The sequence below is a fragment of the Gekko japonicus genome, unplaced genomic scaffold, assembly GCF_001447785.1.
Source record: "Gekko japonicus isolate JY-2015 unplaced genomic scaffold, Gekko_japonicus_V1.1 scaffold394, whole genome shotgun sequence".
NCBI lineage: Eukaryota > Metazoa > Chordata > Lepidosauria > Squamata > Gekkonidae > Gekko > Gekko japonicus.
In genome coordinates this window covers 897,714-907,676 of record NW_015173135.1, presented here as the reverse complement: position 1 = coordinate 907,676, position 9,963 = coordinate 897,714, and the positions used below count along the sequence as shown (strand labels likewise).

Here is a 9,963-nt window from a genome sequence, read left to right as displayed (position 1 = left end):
CTCTCGGCCGAAAGAGAGACTCCCCCCTAGTGCGCCCTAAAGCGCCCCGGATCCGAGCTCCTCCATTCCTGAGGGGCTCGTTCGGGTCTCCGCTCGCGCGGATTCCCTCCTCCACCGCGGGCGGGCGAGACGACCTCGGGAGCAACCCGAGGATGCGTCCGCCATTCGCGGGAGCCAGACCGGAAGCCTCAAGGTTAGCAGTATCTTTGACTATCATGGTAAACTTTTTAAAACACTAAGGCCGAGTTCAGACTGGCAATTTGCTCCAATACAGGCACGTGTGACAAACGTTTCACAAGTGGATTAAAGGGGCTGTTCACACAGGCACATCTGTCCGACGTTCCCCACCCGTACTCAACCTGTCTTGTAGCGCTTGCCTCCCGGGTTTAAAAGATACCTGGTGAAAGTGGTAGCAAACCCTGGAGAGCCCGTTTATCCCGCTTCATTCCACTTCCTGGAAGTGTAAACGCTAACCGCTAAAAGCCGGGAACAGCCCGCGTTAATAATGTGCGCCGGCTGTTTATGCTGACTGGCCTCCTAGCCTCACTCTGGCTCCAGGAAGGTGCAGGTGATTGCCTTGAAGAGGGGGTAGTGATGTGGCTGGATGTGCCTATGGTCCACAGCAGCCGGATCCTGCCCTATTTGCCTAGGCGCCCATGTGCATAGGCGTCTGCCACGAGGAAGACGCCGCTGGGCCAACAGTGTGAACGCTCCCTTGCGCCTCCTCCTGGTATGCTCCTGCATTAGTCTGCGCAGTGTGAATTTTATAACATATTACTTGTGAGCAGCATTAATCACATTTAAACCTTAAACATCCCTGAAAATATGTTGCATACTTCTATAATATACACAGGAAATCAGGAATTATCTAAGGCTGTATGTTGACTTCTATAGTAGTCAACTGCAAATGAATAAGAGCAGGTCTTACGAAGTATTTCATCTGAGCATTTGTCAGTGTTCTCCAAACCTGCCAATTTTTCTGTTGGAAAAACTGAAAAATAGTCCCAGGGGGATGCATTTCCCCCCACAAAATGTTCCATTCCCCTTCCCCCCCACCGCCGCCACTGCCCTTCACATCTCCAGTTCAAATTCCTACTTCAGGGTAAGTCTAAAACTGATTTTGTCAAGTCTAATAGAACCTTGATATATTTAGGTTTAGCTGAGACTACACCTTAATGTTTGAAAAACGGAAGTGGTAACCTGCCAACATTTGAACTCTTTACACCAAAGAGCTGTATCTTGAAACCTCTGATACTACTGGAACATCTGCTGTGGAGTGTAACTATGTGTCGAATGAAAGTAAGTTATCTTTAATCTCCAGTAAATGTTCAGAAACATAATTTATAAGAACAACTTCTTGCCACCTGTGGTTGTTTTAGCCACCATTACTACTCCTTGATTTCCCTTTCCTTTAGCCTAAAAAAATGTATCCAGCACCTTTCTAAGACACTTCCAATTCTGGCTAGAATTATAGATCTTGGACTCTCTTGGTAATTGCAAGGGCACTGGTGTTTGCAAAGGGCAAGCAGAGCAAAATTTGAAAGAACCAAAGAAAGCAGGAGGCAGGGCCATCTTGCATATAAATGTAATTTTTATTTTAAGAGTTTATATTTTGTGCTTGCTGCCAAATTAACTTCTGAGGTAGCAAAATAAAGGGCCCACAGATAGAGGAGGTGAAACCTGTGTCTTGCTCTCTTCATGAACCTAGTTGTCAGGTGCAGTGTTTTTAAACATTGATGCTCCTGAGAACTCTCAGTCAACACATCTGTGTAATGCAGCTCTCTACAAAACTTAAGAAGGGCTACGTAATTCCCTTATCCTGATTTTGACTTAAGTAACTGTGGGATTCCTGTAAAGTGGGCATTACAATTGCAGCTGCTTCACTTTCTTAATTCTCCTAGAATCAAAGTGATATAGTTACCAAGCATGGCTTGCCAACCAGCAGGAGACTGAGGGATGGGGGGGCAGCCATTGGCATGATGTCATTTCCAGGAAAACCTGGAAATGACATCATGCCACTCTAGGAATTGCTGGAAACTTTATGGCAAAGCCAAGGTTTCCAGCAACTCCTAGAGAGGACTGATGTCACTTCTGGTTTTTCCTCTTAAGTGATGTCACACCATCAGCCAGATGGCCAAGTAAATAAAAAAATTCTCATGCTGCCACTCAGAGTGGTGGTGGGAAATGGGAGCATTTCAGGAAAAGCATGGCAAACCTGGGAGTACACCCAAAAAAAGAAGGGGGGGGGAACAAAACCAACCAAGCAAAACCTGCAAAGAAAGTTTAGAAAACTTATTGAGAGGCAAAAGTTAAAAACAATAACTATAGATAAAAGAGTGTGTATTACAAAGACATATAAAAACCTTGTAGGGACCCAAATAAAGCCTCATAAAATGTTCACAATAATATACTGATGCTACATTGTCCCTGATAAGGCAATTTTACTTGCACTTTTAGGACCTAAACTGGAAGGTGCATATTGGTACTGATATTATTTCCAGTATATGCAACTACTTCTGACACAAGGCCAGATATATTTGTGGTCCCAAATATGGTGTGTCATTTAATTCCATATTGGAACATTCCATTTTTGGTCCTATGTTATTAATTGTTTATTGCCTTACATGTATTACAGGGACTTTGTTGCTTGGTATATTTTGTATTTTTTTCCCTGAAGAAAGCTCTTGTGAGTCGAAATGCATCAGGTCATAACTGTTCTTTTTGTGCATTTGTCACACTGAACATTTTATGAGGCTTTATTTGGGCCTCTACAAAGTTTTTATATGTCTTTGTAATAAACACTCTTTTATCTATACTTACTTATGCTTTTAACTTTTGTCCCTCAATAAGTTTTCTAAACTTCCTTTGGAGGTTTAAACCTGGGAGTACCCCAAGGGGAGCCTGGAAAACCTGGCAAGTGAGATGATTGGTAGGAACTGCTCAATTATGCTTCATGCAGTGGTGTAAATTCAACTTAATAGCTTTTTTGCCATGCCATCCTAAGCAGAGTTACAACCTTTTAAGGTAACTGAAGGCATTAGGCTTAAAGTGGTGTGATTCTGCTTGGGATGGTGGTACTGATTGTTTCCACAGGGGACATTGCAGCAGCACTGTAGAGCTGCAAATGTATCAGATTACAAAAGACAAGAAGATCCATGAGAAATGAACTGGTCATGTCTTTAGTCATCACTTTTTCTTTCCAAATGCTCATAAACAGCATCTCCCTTATAAATAAAAGCCGAATGGTGGTGGCACTTCTCTAGAACATTTCACACGCTCCAAAATCAGTTCACTCTCTGATCTGTCATTCAGAGGGTCTCCCTATCCACTGGCTGCTTTGCCTGAGTCCTGCCTCCAACATTCTAAACATTTTGCAGTTCCTCTCCCCCCCCCCATAGCCAGTCAGAACACAGAGGTTATTTGCATATGCAGCCTCATTGGCCTTTGCCTCGGAACACAGAGGTCGTTTGCATATGCGACTTGATTGGCTTTTGCCTCTAACATTCTAAACAGTTTGCTGTTCTGAGGTAAAATGTGTCCAATCTCCAGGTGAGGGCTGGAGATCACTCAGAATTACAACTGCTTTCCAGATGGCAGAGATCAGTTCCCCTGGAGAAAATGGTGGGCTCTGTATCCTTATATGCTGCTGAGGTGGCCCCCGTATGACAGCCAATGTGACGTAGCAGTCAGGGCTTCAGAGCACGGGAGAGGCTGCAGGTGTGTGGGGGGTGGAAAGCTGAAGAGTGAGGGGGAAATAAAGGTAGGGTGATGATTGGCTGGGAAGAAGATAGGGTTGCCAACTCCATGTGGGAAATTCCTGGAGATGTGAGGGATGGAGCCTGGAGAGGGTGAGGTTTCAGGAGGCGTGGGACCTCGGACAGGTACAAAACCATAGACTCCACCCTCCAAACCAACTATTCCCTTCTGGGGAACCATCGTTGCCAATCTCCAGATGAGGGCTGGAGATCACTCAAAATTAAAACTGTTCTTTAGGTAGCAGAGATCAGTTCCTCTGGAGAAAATGGTGGATTCAGTGTCATTATACCCTGCTGAGGTCGCCACAGCAAATTAACACTGAGTGTCCAAGGCCGGGGCACCCGCCCAGAGCCTCTTTCTAGAGGTTGTTGTATTTATTTCCACAATGGGCCTTTTTCCTAGTTAATTAAATACTTCAAGAATATGTGGATAGAAAATGGGCACGTAATATGTATGTGCATCATTAATATTTTACATGATATATCGGTTGAATTCAGTGATCCATCAGGGGTGGGCATGGACAGTTGCAAATCTTTCCCACATTCCGTTCTCCTCATAGTCCCTTCCCGCCTTGGGATAGTTGATTCTCCAGTTTGCCGGACCCACGTGGACTAATAGTTATGTGAGCTGGGAGACTGCTGTGTGGTGATCTTGCCCCCTTTCTGCTCTCCAGTGCACTCCCCAACAAAGCTCCCTCTTAGCTGTGGAGTCTTGTGAGCAAAAATTCTACTTTGTGAGCTACTGGCATTAAAGTTGTGAGTGAGCGATTTGGCTGCTGCATGATTTAGTTTGCTCTGGAGCCCTCCTTCCTGAGCTAGGACAAAAATGTGTGAGATGGAGGCTAAAAACCAGTGAGCTAGCTCACACTAACTCAGCTTAGAGGGACCACTGCTCCCCAACCTGTGAGACTGTCTGCAAGGGTCCTGCTTTTAGGCTGAGCTTGTTGGTTGCTATTTTAAAATACTACTGAAGACTACAGTGGTTTCAGTTCAGTTAGTTGCAATTGATTGTAACTGTTATATTTTGACACTGTAAATTGTATTGTTAGCCACGTTGAACAGTCTCTGGAGAGTGGAAGATCGCAATCTAGTCAAACACATTACTAGGGTCAGCTCACTTGCTGCAGAATAACCAGGAGTGTTCGTGCTGAATGCTCTTGTTATAATAGAACTAAGGACTTTGCAAAGCCTCAAGGGCCAGTTTTTGTATCCATTTTGACACAGTAAGGCTGCCAGGTTTTTTCCCCCCATAGCATAATGAGTACTCTTCTAAATGTGCTGAGATGACTGTATCTTGAAAGCGTTTCTGGAATATACAGAGAAAGTGCACATGTTGAGATATAAGCAGGAGCATTCACATCAGCCTTCATACATGCATTTTAAAAGCCGCTTGTATTGGCTTCACTACAGCACCAGCATATATCCAAATGGTTGTGTGAACTGGTCCTAACAAAGGAACACTAGGAAAAGGAGAGTTGCCAACTCTGGTTTGGGAAATTCCTGGGTAGAGCCCGGGGAGGGGAGATACCTCAACGGCGTATAATGCCGTAGAGTCCACCCTCCAAAGCAGCCTGTTCTCCAGGGGAACTGGAGATCAGCTGTAATTGCAGAAGATCACCCCACCCACCTGGAGGTGGCCACCATAGGAAAAAGTTATGTTCTGTAAGCAATGACAGCCAGGGCTGCTAAAAGGGGTGGGGGACTAGGGGAACAGAATTATGGGGGACCAGGCAAACTTTGTTATTTGTTTTCATATGATTTGGGGCTGAGCCTGGTTGGGGGGAAAGGGGCCCAGCATGAAATCTTGGGGGGGGGGGGGAGTAGCCCAAACAAGAAGCCACAAGACTCCTGACGGTATACATCTGACATTCAGGGGCTTAGTCTCCTTCAGGAACTGGCCCGATTATAGAATCACGTGGGCTGTTAGTGAGGCAGCAGGTGAGTCAAGTGGTGCATGCTCAGATCTTTGCAATACTATAGACAGTGCTGTCCTTAGACTGCACTGATTAGCTGTCACATTGTTATTCCCTCCCTTTCTCTGTAGAACTCAGACCAAGTTTTCCCTTCTTCTAGGTAGGTTAGACTGAGAGAAAATGACTAGTCCAAGTTCAGAGAGCTTCATGGCTGAGTTCAGGGTTTGAACTCAGGGCTGAGCCCTAGTCTGGTATTCAAACCACTACACCACTCTGGCTGGCTTTCTCACCTGAGTGTAACATCATAACGTCTTATGCTAGCAGATGGAAACATTTAATTTTTTAAAATTTATTTTATTAACTTCTTTTATACCCCTTCTTTCTCCCCCAAGGGGGACCCAAAGCAGCTAACATCCTTTTCCTCTCCACCATTTAATCCTCCCAACAACTCTGTGAGGTAGGTTTTGAAGGAGGCAATAGGGCCATTGTTAAGGTAAGTTACAACAGAGGACAGGCAGTCTAACTGCAGGGCTAATGATGGTAAAACATTCTAAGGTGGACAGCATGCAGAAGTAGCATTCCTGATTGTATGAAATACCTGGAGTGGCCAAATGCCCCTCTGTTGTCATGGCACTATGGAACATAGTGCAGGTACCATGTTTCATGGAAGCACAACTATCTTAGAACAGCACTAGCCTCTCAATAATTGAGTGTGTGTAAAATTCTGGTATTCATAGGCATGTACATTTTAAAGGGAAAAAATGGCCTTTGACAAAAGCCTGCATAGCACTTCTGTCCTGAGGTAACAACACAGGATTTGTGTCTCCCTCCCTCCAGCCCAGTATTTAAATTCGCTCCCTGATAATAAGACCTGAAATAACCCCTTATTGTTTTTGTTTTGTTTTTGTTTTCAACTGTGTTCTTGCTTAAGGTTTAATTGGCTCCAGTCAGTAGGAAAGGGCTCCAAGACTGATTATTTATGGCTTACTGTCAAAAGGAGCTATAAAAAAGGGCAGTATTATCTTGGAGATGCTGGGAAGTTAAGCATGGTGGAGGGAGGGGGGAGTGTGTGCTCGCATAGGAGTGTGTTTTCTTGTACTGGATAAAATCAGTTTTGCTGTCTCAGCAGTGTGGTTTAAATTGAAGATTAACCCTTTGACCTTCACGGTGTCAAATCACTTACAGATGGATCACCAGCTACACTTCTCTCCCCCCCCCATGTTTTGTGGGGGAGTGGGCAGTCTTCTTTATTTTTTAAAAAAGGAAAAACGTTGTTTGTTCTTGCAGCTGGAGCTTTGAGTCTCTCAGAAGCCAATCTGATTAAAAACAGCACTTGGCTAAACTCTGCAAAATCCAGCAAAAGGGGGGGGGCTTAATCCTTTTGTGCACAATACATAAAGGGTCTGTTTTTTTCTCTTATAGAGTTGGAGCTACAATTATTCCTGAAGAGTTTACCTCTTCTACCCCCCACCTTTTTTTTTCAAATGTGTTGTACTGATGGGATGAAAGTGTCTGTTTATGAAAATGTAACTTAGTTTTTATTGGGATAAAGTGAACTCTTATCCGGCAATGTTTAAAATTTATGTGAGTAATTTTCATGAGACCATTCTCCCTTTTTACAGCACCAGCAGAACAGGAATCACGTCTGGTGGCAGATTCTTCTTTTCCTTCATAACGTGGCCTTGAACATGGAAGCAAATAGACACCATGCAGGTCGGAGGTGAGACTTGGCCAGCCTCTTCCAGGTCACATCCAGTCTGCTGGGAGCACTGAACAACTTCAGGGCAGAGATGCGCATGCTGCTGGGTGGATGTGAGGTTCCTGCAAAACAGAGGACCCTTTTGTCAAACAAACAACTTCTTTGAGAAGAACTTGCATTCTCTCTTCCTAATTTCCTGTCTTCTGCAGAGGGGAGCTTTGGTCCAACACTGTTGATGAAAAATCTTCCAAAAAGTGTGCAGTTTTTAAAACCGAGATGCAAATGAGTGGGCTGGTGTATCAGGAAGCTTCCCTTTTAGCTGACAATGAGTGTGCAGCATTTTGTAACCGTAGCTGAGGATTATGGCGCTAATGAATTACAATGAACCCAAAAGTTCACGTGGGTAGTTTCCAAATGAGATCTGTTTGACTCACCAAGGGGAACATTTTGAAGAAAACAGCATTAGTTTAATAGCATACATTTGCAGCTGGACAGAAAGTATTTAATCCCTACATCTTGGGACACTAGTCTAAAAATGGGTTAGAGGTGCTTGAGCAGAGATGTAAAATTTCCAGAAATATATTGACACCATGGGAGAAAAAAGGGGGTTGGGCTTTTCTCTTAACACCAAGAAATGTTGAGGGAGGGGTCGATTATATGCAATGCTTATTAAATTTCAACTTTACTACTTTTAGTACATAAAATGTATTTTATATAACTTTAGCAGGTAAAATGGTACTTGGGTTTGGGTTTGGTATATTTATGACATTAAAAGTATAAATGCCTTAATCTTCTTCAAACAACAATTACAAAAATGCCTACTGTTAAAGATGGACTAACATGACTGCTGCATCCTAAGGTACCTTAGTGTATTGTGTCTTCATTTTTGATGGTTAGAAAAATAAGTATGTACAAAATTTGTTGAACACCATCAGCATGGCAGTAAACAAAAAGAAGTTCTTGTTATCACAGCTTTGAAAGGGTGGCCAGCATTCAAAGAACAATGTAATTTGTTCTGCTCACCCAAAGAAGCCGTGAGCTTGTGGTTCTGGAACAGCAGTCCCCCTTACCTCATAGCTAACCACTTTTGAACCTGAAGAGAGTTTCAAAAGCAGTCAGTGATGTGACATTTTGATCTATTGTTTAAAGAAAAAGTGGGTTTAAAAAAATAGTATTGGGCATGCACACATCCCTCCTATGTAGTCTTTTTGGATGCTGGCCAGTATGTAGACCTCAGAGTTATCATGCAGAATCAGAAGGAACTCAGATTTTTTAGGGGAAAGGCTCATAAAATAAATACACCTTAATTACATTACAGGGATAGCAATACATTCAGATATTCAGTTAATGTTTATAGTAACAGTATATCGTTATCTTACACCGGTTGCAATCCATTCATGTTGACCATGGGAGTAAACTCCATTGCCAGGGAGACTTGCTTATGACAAATAATCATAGGATTGGGTTGACATGTCATAATAACTGTACAAAACTAGGTATCCTGGATCCATATTTATTTATTTTTATTTATTTGATTTATATTACATTCAATCCCATTAAATACGTCCTTGAAAACACCAGGATAACTCATGCTTATTTAATCAGAATCAGTGTCTGAAATATCCGTAACTTGATTCTAAAATTGCTTGAGCTTCAAGGGTTTAGAAAATTGACAGTTTGCACGAAGTGAAACAAGCTTCATAATGTCTTTCACAGTAGTTTGTTTCCGTGTGTGTGTGTTTCAACCATTGATAAGTTTATTTCACTCAGTGCAGAAGATGGAAGGCAAGTGAGAAGCAAGAGGAGTCAAAGGCTATGTTGTATGATGCTGTTGTTGCAGGGGCAATATACTTGATCCGAGTATATGTGTCATGTGTACATCACAGACAATTCACCTTAAAAACTGCTCCATTGCTCAGAACTGCTTGGACCACAGTGTGTGTATGTGGGGGCTTTTGCCTTCATTTCATCACCATTTCCCGTAGTGGAAATGGTCATAGGGGACCCTTTTTGCCCTTTCCTTGGGTTTCATGTTGCCAAGGACACAGGGAGCCTGAGAAAAGGGAAAACAGCCCTCCAACCATCTCTACTAGGGGAAAGGGTGTGGGAGTGAAGGCATGCTGAGCAGCAGTGAGTGATGGAGTCATTTTTAAGGTAAGTTTCCCTGAAGATTGAGTTACATGAAGAACATGTAACTAGGAGTCAGGTTGAGGGATTCCCAACGCAATTCATGTCACATATGTACAGCTAAGCCCTTTTGCACTCCTCAACCAAATACCTGTTCTGTGTTCTGCAACACTGGAACTGTCTTTTCCATCATGAAGTCCCAAGGAAGTTGCTTGTTTAGTAATTTAGTCCAATTCCGTTTCAGTGCTATTGCTAGTATTATTGTGCCGTTTCAGTGCTATTGCTAGTACCTAGTATTGCTAGTGCTATTGCTAGTACCTTTGAATATTGGATCTAAGAGATCTGCAGTAGCAATGTGAATTGGCGGTATATTCCTTTAAAACAATGCTTTCCTCAGTATTTCATTCATCAGTTGCAAAAAGAAAATGTTTCCTAAGAATTAAAAAACAAAACAAAAAACAAACCAAAA

The 9,963-nt window shown here is 42.9% G+C and overlaps 1 protein-coding gene across 1 annotated transcript in view; it reads left to right on the top strand.

The window, feature by feature from the left end:
- BMF (Bcl2 modifying factor) overlaps positions 1-7,749 on the top strand; it is a 37,633-nt gene extending 29,884 nt beyond the window's left edge. Inside the window, exon 4 of the mRNA XM_015422188.1 lies at positions 7,291-7,749. Within this exon, the coding sequence (XP_015277674.1) occupies positions 7,291-7,392 (102 nt within the window). The 3' untranslated portion in view covers positions 7,393-7,749. The remainder of the gene's footprint in view (positions 1-7,290) is intronic.
- The last annotated feature ends 2,214 nt before the right edge of the window (positions 7,750-9,963 follow it).